Source organism: Elephas maximus, chromosome 9 (genome assembly GCF_024166365.1).
Source record: "Elephas maximus indicus isolate mEleMax1 chromosome 9, mEleMax1 primary haplotype, whole genome shotgun sequence".
NCBI classification, from domain to species: Eukaryota; Metazoa; Chordata; class Mammalia; order Proboscidea; family Elephantidae; genus Elephas; species Elephas maximus.
Genome location: NC_064827.1, coordinates 78,021,486 through 78,037,850, shown reverse-complemented (window position 1 = coordinate 78,037,850; position 16,365 = coordinate 78,021,486). Strand labels below are relative to the sequence as shown.

Here is a 16,365-nt window from a genome sequence, read left to right as displayed (position 1 = left end):
TTTTGGGACAAAAAAAAGGAGGGTGGAGGGGAATAAAGGAAAGAAAAAAACAATAAAACCACTTACCTTGGCTATTTTCACAAAATGGCTCAGGATTTCTGCCCTTATTTTTAACGTCTGTGCTGTTAGAATTTCTCGTACAACCCAAAAACTGACCTGTAGAGTCAAATACATACACACACACCAGAAAAACTGTTAAATGTCAGCCACTCGTGTCACCCTTGCCCACCACTGATATTTTAAAGAGGTGAGAAAATTGGTAGAGCACAGCCTACAGGTGCATGAGGTCGAGGCTTCCTTTCTGGCATCCCATCCCCACAAATAGGTCCCTTATTCTGAGTACCCTCCGACCTCACACACACAGTGTTACTGAGAGAAATAAGCAGTTCCATCATTACCCAGGGAAGTTATAGGCCTCTGAGATATAAGTCTCTCTGAAGATGCTGCAGGGAATTCTGAGGTCAATTAGACAGGACTCCAAACCAGAAGAATCCCAGTTGTAGGGAGACCATGGATGGATGGATGGATGAATGGACAGATGAACAAATGGCCAAAGACACAGGCATCCTGGCAATACCACCCATCAGATCTAAATCCCTAGCAAGTGCCAAGATAAGACGGATTCACCAATATTTGCACAATTTCAACAAATTTAATTTTCTAGGAAAGGTTCACCCAGAAGTTAAATGATACAACAACAAACAAACTTGTTGCCATCAAGTCAATTTTGAATCATAGAGACCCTACGGGACAGAGTAGAACTGCCCCGTTGGGTTTCCAAGGAGTGGCTGGTGGATTTGAACTGCCGACCTTTTGTTTAGCAGCCGAATTCTTAAGCACCAGGGCTCCAAAATGATACAAAAGCCTCTTTCAAAGTTCTATAAAGCATTGTGGGTTAAGGGGCATATTTTTCTGGAGCAAGCTTGTACCAAATGGATACACTAACATCTTTGGTTCAGAATATCACTCACACTGACCTCTCCCGTAAATTCACAGCCCTGAATCCCTGCATGCTTTGGTGGAAACAAGAAAGTCATCTAGCAGTGTAGGGTTGACTCACATGGCACCTCAATGAAACACAGAAGGGATTTCATGCCAATAAATGCTGGGAAATGGTTAGCTTTTCTTGTTTATATTTCACTATGTTCTATCTGAAACACAGGTAGGAAACACAGATTATAGCCCTGCAAAGAAGGGTAGAGAGCTGGGCAAAGTATTGGAGACGTACAGAATTATGAGAAGAAGCACCTAAAACTCCTAAATTTTACAAAGAAAAAAAAATAGTTAAGAATATTCCAGAGTTAACAAAGCAAGTTTCCAGCTGCAATATATTCATGTTAACAAAATATCATCACTTTCCAATGTGAAAACAAGGAAAGAGAAACCAAGAATCAAAAATTTGTTTTTTATATTAAGCAGTACTGTAGAAATGTTTTATCAGCATAATTATGTGTGGTTGCTTCAAGGACACGCCTGGCTTTCTATAGAATCATTTTTTCCAAGGCATTGCCTATAATTAAGTTCAGACTCAAATGTTTACTAGCCAGTTATGGAAGAAAACTTTTCTGGATACCAAGTGATACCACCCATAAACCTTACATTTTAATACACGCACATTTTTATGCATCATCCCAAGCATGAGAGTTTACATGTATAATTTAATAGATTCCTGTATACCAAAAAATCACATACATCTATGGCATAATTATGGAACACAGCAGGGTTGACTCTGGCTCTCCAGCACATGGTGCGTAGAGGCAGGTCTCAATCAATAATTCAACACACTTTCATGAAGTCCTTGCTACGTACACATTCTAGGCACTGTGAGTCCAGACTCTATCAGTCTTTGCCTGGGAAGTGACCACAGGAGGATGCAGAATTCTCCAGGAATCAGTGTATTAGAAGGCAGCTGGTGATTGTGACTACAGGAGAAGTCCAAACCAAGTGAGATGGTAGAGGTGATGATAGAGGAGAAGGAGCCCTGGTAGCACAATGGTTGTGCTTGACTATTCCCCTAAAGGTCAGAGGTTGGAAACCACCAGTGACTCTTCAAAAGAAAAGGCCTTGCGATCTGCTCCCATGAAGATTGCAGCCTAGGAAACCCTATGAAGCAGTTCTACTCTGTCATATAGGGTCACTGTGAATCGGAATTGACTCAAAGGCACATAACAACGATAGAGGTAGGTTTCTTGGAAGGGAAGGATGTTTGTTGTTAGTTGCCATAGAGTGGATTCTAACTGACTCATGGCAACCTTTGGGTAGACTTCAAACAGGATAGGCTTGAGGTATGACTACACATGCCACGACCAGAGAGGGCTGAGGAGGCTGACAGGACTGGTATTGCAGGTCTCTGTGGGGTAGGGGAAGGAAGGGAGGATGAAGCTGGAAAGGGAGGTAAAGGTTAAGTGGGGCTGGGGAGGTGAAGGCTATATGGGGGCAGGCACAACTGGAGCAACAAGGTGAGAACCCAGAGGCTTCTAAGCAAAAGAAAGACAGGTTAGATCCTTTTGTTAAAAGAAGATTCTGGTGCCTTGGGGCAGGAAAACTAATTAAGAGGCTGATGCAACAGTCTTTAAGTGAGAGAGCTGAGGCCTGAGCCAGGGCAGTGTTGGAGGCAATGGAGAGCTGGGATACAAAAGAGAGAGACAGAATCACCATAGTTTTAAACATTTTTAATTCTTTTTCCTAACTACAAAATTTAATAGAAGCTTAATGCAGAAAAGAGATAAGCACAAATGAAAAAAAATCACTTATAATTTCAATTTCACATATAGGTCACCACAATAAACATTGTGATATATGTCCTAGGCTTTTTTTCCATACATAGAACACATTTTTCTCTTTTTTAATAACATTGATAAATACTAATCATATATCACAAGAATTTTTGTAAGTAAATAAATATATCTTCTACAACATAGTTTTTAGCATACTCAAGATCATACTTTGGCTCTCGTGGTGGACTTACTCTAATTTTCTTGAACTTCAACTTGAACTTGCATATGAGCAATTGATGATCAGTTCCACAGTCGGCCCCTGGCCTTCTGACTGATGATACTGAACTTAGAGACTGTCATGGATTGAACTATGTCCCCCAAAAATACGTGTATCAATTTGGCTAGGCCATGATTCCCAGTATGGTGGTCCCAGTATTGTCCACCATTTTATCATCTGATGTGCTTTTTTATAAATCCTATCTCTATGATGTTAATGAGATGGGATTAATGGCAATGAGGCAGGACTCAATCTACAAGATTAGACTGTGTCTTGAGCCAGTCTCTTTCGAGATATAAAAGACAGAAGCAAGCAGAGAGACATGGGGACCTCCTTCCACCAAAAAAAGAGTGCCAGGAACAGAGTGCGTCCTTTGGACCTGAGGTTCCTGCACTGAGAAGCTCCTGGATCAGGGGAAGATAGCTGACAGAAACTTTCCACCAGAGCCGGCAGAGAAGAGAAAGCCTTCCCCTGGAGCTGACACCCTGAATTTGGACTTGTAGCCTACTAGACTGTGAGAGAATAAACTTATGGTTATTTTTGTTAAAGCAGCACTAGATAACTAAGACAGAGACCATCTCAAAAATATACCTGATGCACTGAACACTAGTGACCAAGGACCAGACAAGTTGTGGAATGACATCAAGAACATCATACATGAAGAAAGCAAAAGGTCATTAAAAAGACAGGAAAGAAAGAAAAGACCAAAATGGATGTCAGGAGAGACTCTGAAAGTTGCTCTTGAACATAGAGTAGCTAAACTGAATGGAAGAAAAGATGAAGTAAAAAAGCTGAACAGAAGATTTCAAAGGGCGGCTCCAAAACACAAAGTAATGTATTATAATGAAATCCGCAAAGATCTGGAAATAGAAAACCAAGAGGCAAGAACACTCTAAGTATTTCTCAGGCTTAAGGAACTGAAGAAAAAATTCAAGCCTCGAGTTGCAATACTGAAGGATTCTACGGGGAAAATACTAAATGACAAGAGAAGCATCAAAAGAAGATGAAAGGACATCCTGAGACCAGAAGAACTAGATGGTGCCTGGCTACAACCGATGACTGCCCTGACAGGGAACGCAACAGAGAACGCCTGAGGGAGCAGGACACCAGTGGGATGCAGACCCCAAATTCTCATAAAAAGACCAGACTTAATGGTCTGATTGAGACTAGAAGGACCCCGGTGGTAATGGCCCCCAGACCTTCTGTTGGCCCAGGACAGGAACTATTCCTGAAGCCAACTCTTCCAACATGGATTGGACTGGACGGTGGGTTGGAGGGGGATGTTGGTGGGGAGTGGGCTTCTTGGATCAGGTGGACACTTGAGACTATGTTGGCATCTCCTGTCTGGAGGGGAGATGAGAGGGCAGAGGGGGTTAGAAGCTGGCGAAATGGACACGAAAAGAGAGAGTAGAGGGAGAGAGCGGGCTGTCTCATTAGGGGGAGAGTAACTAGGAGTATGTAGCAAGGTGTATATAAGTTTTTGTGTGAGAGACTGACTTGATTTATAAACTTTCACTTAAAAGCACAATAAAAATTATATATATTTAAAAAAAGAATATGAAAGGAATATACAGAGTCACTATACCAAAAAGAACTGGTTGACATTCAACCATTTCAGAAGGTAGCATATGATTGAGAACTGATGGTACTAAAGGAAGAGGTCTAAGCTATACTGAAAGCACTGGCAAAAAACAAGGCTCCAGGAATTGATGGAATACCAACTGAGATGTTTCAACAAATGGATGCAGCACTGGAAGTGCTCACTGATCTATGTTATGAAATTTGGAAGACAGCTACCTGGCCAACCAACTGGAAGAGATCCATATTTATACCCATTCCAAAGAAAGGTGATCGAACAGAGGGCAGAAATTAACAAATATCATTAATATCACACACAAGTAAAATTTTACTGATGATCATTCAAAAGGGTTGCAGCAGTACATTGACAGGGAACTGCCAGGAGTTCAAGGAGGTGAGGTATATAGTTGCTGATATTAGATGGATCTTGGCTGAAAGCAGAGAATACCAGGAAGAAGCTAACCTGTGCAAAGTCATTCGACTGTATTGATCATAACAAATTATGGATAACACCACAAAGAACGGGAATTTCAGAACACTTAATTGTGCTCATGCAGAACCTGTACTGCGAACAGAACAAGGGGATACTGCACGGTTTAAGATCAGGAGAGGTATGCTTCAGGATTATATCGTTTCACTATACTTATCAATCTGTATGCTGAGCAAATAATCCAAGAAGCTGGACTATATGAAGAAGAACGAGCCATCAGGATTAGAGGAAGACTCATTAACAACCTGCATTATGCAGATGACACAACCTTGCTTGCTAAAAGTGGACTTGAAGCATTTACTGATGAAGATCAAAGACCACGCCTTCAGTATGGATTACGCCTCAACATAAAGGAAACAAAAATCCTCACAGCTGGACCAATAAGCAACACCAGGATAAACGCAGAAAAGATTGCAGTTGTCGAGGATTTCATTTTACCTGGATCCACAATCCACCCCCATGGAAGCAGCAGTCTAGAATTCAAATAACTTATTGCACTAGACAAACCTGCTGCAAAAGATCTCCAATGCTGTGGTGAACATCTTTATATATATATAAATAATGCTGTGGTGAATATCTTTATAGGTATATATAAACTATGACGTTTATATAATGATGTGGTGAACATCATTGTTATTAGTCAACAATGAACACAGCATTGTTTATTACAACAAAATAATTAGAAACAACTCATCTAATAATAGGGGGCTGCTTAAGTAAATGAAGATACATGATGAACTTGTTGTTGTTAGGTGCCGTCAAGTCGGTTCCGAGTCATAGCGACCCTATGTACAACAGAACAAACACTGCCTGGCCCTGTGCCATCCTCATAATTGCTGCAGCCCTGGTGGTACAGTAGTTAAAGAGCTACAGCTGCAAACCAAAAGGCTGTAGCTCCTTGGAAACCCTATGGGGCAGTTTTACTCTGTCCTATAGGGTGGCTGTGGAAACCCTGGTGGCATACTGGTTAAGAGCTATGGCTGCTAACCAAAAGGCTGGCAGCTCAAATCTACCAGGTGCTCCTTGGAAACCCTATGGGGCAGTTCTACTCCATCCTATAGGGTCGCTTTGATTCAGAATCGACTTGACCGTAATGGGTTTTATAGGGTGTCTATGGGTAAAATTTTTTTTTTATGGGTAGGAATTGACTTGATGGCAATGGGTCTGTATGGAAACCCTGGTGGTGTAGTGGTTTAAGTGCTACAGCTGTTAACAAAGAGGTTGGCAGTTCAAATCCACCAGGCGCTCCCTGGAAACTCTATGGGGCAGTTCTACTGTCTTACAGGGTTGCTATGAGTTGGAATCGACTTGACGGCAGTGGGTTTGGGTCTTTTTGGGGGGTATATATACACACACACTAATATATAATTAAGGTTTTAGAATAAATTCTTACACAGTGAAGTGACAATAAAAGTGTGTCCTTTTTTTTTTCAAAAGTATATGTAAAAAACTTGGTCTTCAAAGGGTCTATTTGTTTTCCATCAACAGGTACAAGAAGACCTATGCTTCTATATATGGGTTAATACCAGCTATTGTAACTCTTTTTTTCTTTTCTAACACAATAGACAAAATGGTATCTTCCTTTCGCTACTGTGCATTTCTTTCATGACTATCCAGTTAACATTTTTTTTGTTACAAATATTTACAGGCCTTTTGTAGTATTTGCTTTGTGAATTGCCTGATCAGGTCCTTCACCCATGTTTCTACTGGGAGATCTGTCCTTTTATTGGTAAAAGCTCTTTGTATATCAAAGAAAATACATTAGCCCTTTGTGAGTCATATATTGTACCAAGGGTATGGAGAAATTGGTACTTTTATATATTGTTTTGGAGAGTACAATAGGATCATGTTGAAAGACAATTTGAATATGTCTTTCAAAATGTTAAAAATTATATTCTCCTAGAATACTCATGAAAATACAAAAACACATAGCTATGAATAAGGGTTCACTGAAACACTGTTTCTAAAAACAAGAAAAGGGGGGAAAAAAAAATGGCGATCAATAGGGGATTGGTTACATAAATTATAACACCACTTCATACACTGGAAAGAAGTCACTATGCTCAGCCCACACTTACGAAGGGGGATGTTTGCTCTACCTCCTTGAGGGCAAGGTTCCTACATAAATTATTTGGAATTCTTCCACATGGGAGATTTGTCTATTCTCCCCCTTTTATTTATTCAGTCATTTATTCATACTGGTATGAACTCATGGACATTTATTTCATACTTTGGGTTATAATCCAACACTATGTTATTTATTTCGTTTCTCAAATTGTTCCAGCTTTGGCAAACAGGAGCTCTTTCAGTTGGCTCCCCGTGTCCCAAGACACACCTCCATTATTGTTTTAGTTGGTTGGTTGGTTTGAGCACTTCCTTACTTTCTGAAACCACATGATACTCCAGGCTCTTCTTGTATACTTCTTGCCCCAGTCCTAAAATAAGCCATTCCTCTAAAAAGCTCTGTTTCCTTTTATTGGACAATGGTATTAGAAAACAAGACATAGGGCCTAGGTATGCTTTTTGCTACTAGGGTAGCATTGTTTCTAGGGTCTCTCAGCTGGCAGAGCAAGGTAGTACATATTTGTGTGTGTGTATACTAAACCACGTATATACACATCAAACCCGTTGTCACCGAGTCAATTCTGACTCATAGCGACCCTACAGGACAGAGGGTTTCCAAGGAGCAGCTGGTGAATTCAAACTGCTGACCTTTTGGTTAGCAGCTGAGTTCTTAACCACTGCACCACCAGGGCTCCACATATTATTCACATATCAATAAATATTTCTATATGTAACTTATGTATCTAAATTAAGCTAAAGATGAGTTCATATCGATATTTGCACCTCTAACTAATTGCTACATGGATCATTCTAGCCTTCTCCCTTTGTCTCTAATTACAACTCCAACAGTTAGAAACCTGGCTCTCACCATCCAACATACATTTAACTTAACTCTTCAACTCCAGTATGCATTATAGTGGTTTCAGGACTATCTTAACCCACACCCCTTTGGGAAACAACTTTTATCAACTACAGTACAGCACTTACGTATAATTCCTTTTGCCTTTAGTCTTACAGACTCCATTCATTTTCAAAGCTGCATAGGTCAGCATCTCTTCCCCTCACCTCCTTCAATGACGTTGTTTCATACATTTAGGATATAGTTAGATTCTTTTGTTACATTTTGCATTCCATCCTAGGATCCCTCAACCTCCCAAATGATTTTTTAATTTGCATATATTAATGTTCACTCTTTGTGCTGTAAAGCTCTATGGGTTTTCATAACTGCATAGTCATGTAGCCATTACAGAATCATACAGAATAGTTTCACCACCTAAAAAATTCCCTATGCTTCACTTATACAACCCTCCCCCCTTTCCAAAATCCTGGCAAGCACTGATCTTTTTACTGTCTCTATAGTTTCACCTTTTCTAGACCGCAAAAATATATATATATATGTAGCCTTTTCCGATTGGTTTCTTTCACTTAGCAATATGCCTTTAAGATTCATCCATGTCTGTACATGGCTTGATAACTCCGGTCTTCCTCCCTCCCTCCCTTCCTTCGTTTTGATGACTATTATTCCATTGGATGTATATACCACAGTTTGCTTATCCATTCACCTAATTAAGGACATCTTGGTTACCTCCAGTCTTTGTTTTTGTTGTTGTTGTTCTTTAGATGAAGGTTTACAGAGCAAATTAATTTCTCATTAAACAATTAATGCACATATTGTTTTGTAACATTGGTTGCCAATCCCACCACGTGTCAACACTCTCCCCTTCTCGACCTTGGGTTCCCCGTTACCAGCTTTCCTGTCTCCTTCTGCCTTTTCATCCCTGCCCCTGAGCTGGTATACCCATTTAGATTCATTTTGTTTTATGGGCCTGTCTAATCTTTGGCTGAAGGGTGAACTTCAGAAGTGACTTCAGTGCTGAGTTAAAAGGGTGTCTAGGGGCCATACTCTCGGGGTTTCTCCAGTCTCTCTCAAACCAGTAAGTCTGGTCTTTTTTTGTGAGTTAGAATTTTGTTCTATATTTTTCTCCAGCTTTGTCCGGGACCCTGTATTGTGATCCCTGTCAGAGCAGTTGGTGGTGGTACCGGACACCATCTAGTTGTGCTAGACTCAGGCTGGTGGGGGCTGTGGTAGTTTTAGTTCATTAGTCCTTTGGACTAATATTTCTGTTGTGTCTCTGGTTTTCTTCATTCGCCCTTGCTCCAGATGGGGTGGGACCAGTGGAGTATCTTAGACGACCGCTCGCAAGCTTACTTTCAGTTTTGGAAGATTATGAATAAATCTACTATAAACATTCAGGTGCTAATTTTTGTGCAGGGGTAAGTTTTCAAGTAAGCTGGGTAAGTACCTTGCCTAGAAGTGAGACTGCTGTATCACATAGTAAGACTAAGTAAGAAACTACAAAACTGTCCCACATGAGACAATAAGCTAACAATGGCAAGGGCTGTGTTTCATTTACTGTTGGCTCCCTGAACATAGCACAGAGCCTGGTACACATCTACTGAATAAATAAATATAACCAGAAGTAATGCATCTGAAATAAAAGGGGGCTTTATACAATGAGGAAAGAATAACTGCTTGGCAATTGGTAGCATTTGGAAATGAGAAAAACGTTAACATTGTCTCCTTGCTCTGTAAAGTCTGGAGGGATTAGGTTCCACTGGAATAGTGTTTAGAAAAAATGGGGAGGTCTTTCAGCAGAAGAAACTCACCAGCTATGTGGCTTTGAGCCCATTGCTTTACCTTTCCGAGCCTCAGTTTCCTCATTCATAAATGGGTTTATGTGAAAATTATTCATATATGGGTTATGTGAAAATCAAATTAGAATTCAGCAATGAGCTTCAGTCATTGGGAGTACAGTCAGATCATTAGTTTGAGCGTTGTTCGCCTCATGTCTCAGTTCATTATCAATACAGGGTAACAACTATTTACATAGCATTTACCTTGTTATTGGGTATTAGAAGTAATCTAGAGATGATTTAAAGTATACAGGAGGATGTGTGCAGATTATATGCAAACACTACGCCATTTTATACGAGACTTCAGCATCCATGGATTTTGGTATCTGAGGGTGTGGGGAGTGGGGGTCCCGGAACCAGTCCCCCACAAATACCAGGGTACAACTGTACATACATGAGTCTATGAGAAAAGTTAAAGCAGCCCTCACAAGGAAAAACTTGGGAAACTTTGATCCAGTCTCTGTTAATACAGTGCCTGCTTCGGTAACATGTACCCCCCAAAAACCAAACCCAGTGCCGTCGAGTCGATTCCAACTCATAGCAACCCTATAGGACAGAGTAGAACTGCCCCATAGAGTTTCCAAGGAGCGCCTGGTGGATTCGAACTGCCGACCCTTTAGTTAGCAGCTGTAGCACTTAACCACTACGCCACCAGGGTTTCCTCGGTAACACATATACTCCATCAATACAAAAGGGTCCTGAAACCTAGAGAAGGGACTTGCCCAAGGTCTGAAAGTAGGCTAACAGCAGAGTCTGGACTAGAACCAAGTTCTCCCAATTCCCTCTTTAATTTTTCTATGTCCTTCAGCATCCTCAGGACACACACAATCCTAATGGCAGCATTTAAGGCCAACCCTATATAGCACAGCCTTAACCTTCCTTTCAGCTCATAACTCCCAATACTCTATACATTTTTTAAAAAAATGTTAATATTCATAACAAGAATTAGTAAGTTCTTGTTAACTCTCCATTCTCTCACCCCTGTCTCCTAGTAACCACTAATCTTCTTTTGTCTCCATGGATTTACCTATTCTAGAGATATTTCATGTAAGTAAGATCATATAATATTTGCCCTTTTGTGTCTGGCTTATTTCACTTAATTTAATGTTTTCAAGGTTCATCCACGTGGTGGCATGTATTAGAACTTCACCTCTCTTTATAGCTGAATAATACTCCATTGCATGTATTTACCACATTTTGTTTCTCCATTCATCTGTTGATGCGTATGTGGGTAGTTTCTAGCTTTTGGCTACTCTGAATAATACTGCAGTGAAATTGGTGTACACATGTCTGAGTTGCTGCTTTCAAGTCTTTTGAGTATCTACCTAGGAATGGAATTGCTGGGTCTTCTGGGTTTTTTTTGTTTGTTTGTTTTTGTTTTTTTCTGGTTTAGTTTTCTCTCTCTTTTTTTAAGTAATAGCCATCCTCCAAAAAAAAAAAAAAAAAGTTGCCATCGATTCTGACTCATAGTGACCCTATAGGACAGAGTAGAACAGCCCCAAAGGGTTTCCAAGGAGTAGCTGGTGGTTTCAAACCACCAACCTTTTGGTTAGCAGCTGAGCCCTTAACTACAGCGCTACCAGGGTTCGCTCCACAGCCATCTTTAACCAAAAAAAAAAAAAAAAGAAACTCGTTGCCATCAAGTAGATTCTAACTCATAGTGACCCTATAGGACAGAGTAGAACTGGTTTCCAAGGAGTGGTTGGTGGATTCAAACTGCCAACCTTTTGGTTAGCAGCTGAGCTCTTAACCACTGAACCACCAGGGCTCCATCCTAGTGGGTACAAAATGGTATCTCGTGGTTTTGGTCTGCAATTTCTTGATGACTAATGATGTTGAGCATCTTTTCATGTGCTTGTTGGCCATTCGTATATCTTCTTTGGAGAATGTGTATTCAAGTTCTTTGCCCATTTTTTAAATTGAGTTGTTAGTCTTTTTGCTACTGTGTTTTAAGAGTTATCTATATGTTCTCCTTATCTGATATGGTTTCCAAATATCTTCTCCTATTCTGTAGGTTGCCTTTTCATTTTCTTGATAATATCCTTTGATGCACAAATGTTTTTAATTTTGATGAAGTCCATCCAGTTTAACTATTTTTTTCTTTTGTTGCTCATGCTTTCAGTGTCATATCTAAAAATTCACTGCCTGAAAGATGGTCCTGAATCTTCACTCCCACGTTTTCTTCCAAGAGTTTTGTGGTTTTAGCTCCTATTATTTAGGTCATTGATCCATTTTGAGTTAATTTTTGTATATGATGCAAGGTATAGGTCCAGTTTCATTCTTTTGCATGTGGACATCCAGTTGGCCCAGCACCGTTTGCTGAAGACACTGCTGAATAGATGTGGCACTCTTACCGAAAATCAATTGGCCATAAATGTACATGTTTATTTATGGATTCTCAATTCTATTTCAGTGGTCTATATGTCAATCCTTATATCAATATCATACTGTTTTGATTACTATAGGTTTGTAGTACCTTTTGAAATCAGGAAGTGTGAGTCCTCTTACTTTGTTTTTTCTTCCCCCCAAGATTATCTTGGCTATTTAAGGCCCCTTGCAATTCCAATAGAATTTGAGGATTGGCTTTTCCATTTCTGCAAAAAGGCTGTTGGAATTTTAATACGAATTGTGTTCAATCTGTATATCACTTTGGGTAGAATTGATATCTTAATAATATTAAGTCTACCGGTCCATGAACATGGAATGTTTTTCTAATTATTCAGATCTCCTTTAATTTCTTTCAAAAATGTTTTATAGTTTGTAGTGTAAAGGTCTTTCACTTCCTTGGTTAAATTCATTCCTAGGCATTTTATTCTTTTAGATGTTGTTGTAAAAAGAATGGAGCTCTTGTGGTGCAGTGGTTAAAAGTTCGGCTGCTGACCAAAAGGTCAGCAGTTCAAATCCACCAGCTACTCCTTGGAAATCCTATGGGGCAGTTCTACTCTGCCCTATAGGATCACTATGAGTAGGAATGGACTTAACGGCAATGGGTTTGGTTTTTTAGTTTTTGGTAAAAAGAATGGTTTTCTTCATTTCCTCTTCAGATTGTTTGTTTTTGGTGTGTAGAAACACAACTAACTTCTGTGTGTTGATCTTGTACCCTGCAACTTTGCTTATTAGCTCTAGTAGCTTTCTAGTGGATTTTCGGGATTTACTATACACGGTTTCATGTCATCCATGAATACAGATAGTTTTATTTCTCCCTAATTCAAATGCCTTTTATTTCTTTGGCTTGCCGAATTGCTCTGGCTGGAACCTCCAGTACAACGTAGTGGTGAACAGTAGGGGTCAAAGTAGGGTACTTGTCTTGCTCCTGATCTTAGAGCTTTCAGCCTTTCACCACTGAGTGTGATGTTCGCTGTGTGCTTTTCATAAATGTCCTTTACTATGCTGAGGAATTTCCCTTCTATTCCTAATTTGCTGAGTACTTTTATCATAAATGGAGGTTAAATTTTTGTCAAATGCCTTTTCTGTCTCAATTGAAAGGATCATCTGGTTCTTTTCCTTCATTTTATTGATGTGGTATTACATTCATTGATTTTCTTATATTGAATCACCCTGGCATTCCTGGGATAATCCCAATCAGTCATGGTTTATAATATTTTTATTATGCTTTTGGATTCAGTCTGTTAGTATTTTGTTGAGGATTTTTATATCTATATTCATAAAAGATAGTGGTCTCATGATTTAATCTTCAAAAACCATTTGTGACTATTATTCTCATTTTATGAATGAGGAAAGTGACGCTCAGATAGGCCACCACAAGAGATCCCTGGATTATACAGCTGATAAGTTGTAAAGTTTAGACTTGAACCTAGGTTTGTTTGATTCTCTGAGACCACAGTTCTTGGCCTGTTGTCCACAGACCTCTAAAGTGTCCATGTACAAGCTCGAAGGGGGCCATGAACCCCCTACAATTAAATGCAAAATTACATATCTGTGCATTTTTCTGGGAGCAGGTATAAATAGATAGATACATATATGTGTGTGTGTATATATGATATCATCAGTATCATCAAATTCTGAAAAGGACCCACGATCCAGAAAAGACTGAAAACTTTTGTGCTATATAGTGAGCAAAGGGCCTGGCACATAACAAGCCCTTAATGAACTCAACTGAATTCTTCCTTCTCAGCCACTCTATGGAAAAATCCCAAGGAACTCTGACCCCATAAAAAAGCAGGCAAGCTCCCAGGAGCTGACAAGGATACTGGCCAGTGGGGTTCTGGTTTGCCCACAAAAAGCCTCAAATCTCCTGGCAAACTCCTTCTCATCAACCTAACTTCACATTCATCCTTTCCTGCCTACAAATGTTTGGGCACTTACTTCATCCCAGACACTGCATGAGGAGCTCTCCATATTATCATTTCCTTTAATCTTCATAACAACCATGTAAGGTGGGCACTATTATTATTCTCATTTACAGATAAATAAAACTGAGGCTCAGACAGGTAAGTGACCTGCTTTTCTTTATCTGGAGTCTGATGAGGAATCTTGTTCTCACATATAAAAGGGCCGCCAGAAAGGGATGCCAATGAGTTCATCTCAGAAAAAGTCGCTCCAATGGCTGACCAGGCCTGGCCTCTGGCCAGTTTTCAAATCAGAGTTACCGGCTGTGTCCAGGAGCTGCTTGCTCTACAGTGGGTGACATGCCGGCAGAAGACCATTTCCCAGAGCATTCTGTTTGAGAAAATGCAACTCCACTGGCTCTTTTTACCCACTTGGTCCGAGCTGGACACAGGGCAATTATTCACAGAAGTAACCCTCCCGCCCTTTGCCAAGCTGACCTGGCATCCGTGTGCAAAGCAGGTTACGTCAGAGCCCCCAACATTCTCTCCTCCAGGAGCTCTGAGGCTAGTCAGAGGTGGAGTGCAAGCTGGCTCCCACTCAAATAGTTTTTGTTAAGGAAACTATGAATCCCTTGATAGATTGTGCACATCTGTTTTTTTTAAAAAACACTAAGCCCAGTTAAAAAGATTTTTAAGAGAAAGAAAAAAACAAGCAAAAGGTTTCAGAACTTCTCTTTTCAAAACAAATCGTGTACAGTGTCTATCCCACGTGCATCTAGGCCTTTCTTAAAACCCATTGCCATCCAGTCAATTCCAACTCACAGCGGCCCTATAGGACAGAGTAGAACTGCCCCATAGAGTTTCCAAGGTGCACCTGGTGGATTTGAACTGCCGACATTTTGGTTAGCAGCCAAACGCTTAACCACTGCACCACCAAGGCCTTTCTTAGTTCCTACTGTATCTCATAAAATAACCAAAAAATAAATAAATGTTTTTTTTTATTATTTACTGTATCTCATAAAATAACAATAATGCTAACTCTAGCCTTAATCTTCAAACTACAAGCCAGTGCCTCTCTGAGGCTCCCACTGTACATGGGGTGGTAGCCCAAGACTAGAGAAGCCTGCAGAGGGTTGAGCAATAGTGATGCACTTCTGAGTGACGGCCCAGCTTAAGGGAAAGCCCAAGGGGAAGCCTGGCCCCACCACTCAGAGATCCAGTCCTACACACTGTGTAACTTCTAGGCTGCTATCCTCATATGAAACCAGAAAAACAAAAATGAAGATGAAAAACTATTAGCAGCACCATTTGGGGTTTTGATCTATCTGAAAGAGTCTATCTACTACAGGGTGCTATCTACTGAAGGTCATGTTCTGGCAGATCTGGCTGAGAAATCAGAAGCCTACCCCCCTCAGTTGGTCCAAGTCCCCACAATCATCACCCCAGTAAGTGGGAATGCAGATCTTCATAACTAGAGCAAAAGTTCTGGTTGGAGTGGTCTGTTTGTAGTAGTATAGGGCCAGTGACCAGGCCATTAGGAATTCAAAGAAATTCAAGAAGCATTTCCTGAGCACCTCATTCATTCGTTCCAAATGTATTTACTGAGGGTATATTCTACGCCTGACACTGGGCAAGGTAGTAATGAATAAGATGGACATGGTTCTTGCCCTCATGGAGCTCACAGACTAACAAGGAAGATGAGTGTTAAAGAACTGCACAAAATGAGGACAGATGAGTAAAGGATCATAATGGAGTACAGGGTGTAACGAGGACACCTACGATGGTGAGACCTCATACATGCTGGGAATTCAGGGAAGGTTTCCCTGAGGAAGTGGCATTTAGGTGAGATCTGATCGGCAGCTGAAAAGAAAGGAACAGTGTTCCATATGGGGACCTGATGAGATGGAATGCATCAGGAAAGAGAAGGAAAGCCAAGATTGCTGAAGGCCACAGTGGGAGGGGGGAGAGACAAAAAGTGAGCCTGAGGGTGGGCAGAAGCCAGATCCATTTTACAGGACTTTGCAGGGCAAATTAAGGCATCTTTTTTTATATTTAGCTTAAGTGTAACTGGAAGCCACTGAAGTGATTTAAACACAGAAAAGGCTTGTTCAGCTCCACCTACTGTGTGGAAAATAGACTGTGATGGTGCAAGGGTAGATAAGGGCCAAAGGTTCAGGAAGAGGGGTCTGGACCTAAATCGAAATGCCTAGGATGGAACCCTGGTGGGGCTCCTAGCCTACAAGGGACAACAGTCTG

General features: G+C 40.5%; 1 protein-coding gene across 13 annotated transcripts in view; it reads right to left on the bottom strand.

Annotated features, from left to right (window-relative positions):
• Window positions 1-16,365, bottom strand: part of RALGPS1 (Ral GEF with PH domain and SH3 binding motif 1) — a 397,350-nt gene that overhangs the window by 232,434 nt on the left and 148,551 nt on the right. For all 13 annotated transcript variants that reach the window (XM_049896597.1, XM_049896603.1, XM_049896600.1 and 10 more), the window contains one exon: window positions 67-156. In XM_049896597.1, the coding sequence (XP_049752554.1) occupies window positions 67-156 (90 nt within the window). The remainder of the gene's footprint in view (window positions 1-66; window positions 157-16,365) is intronic.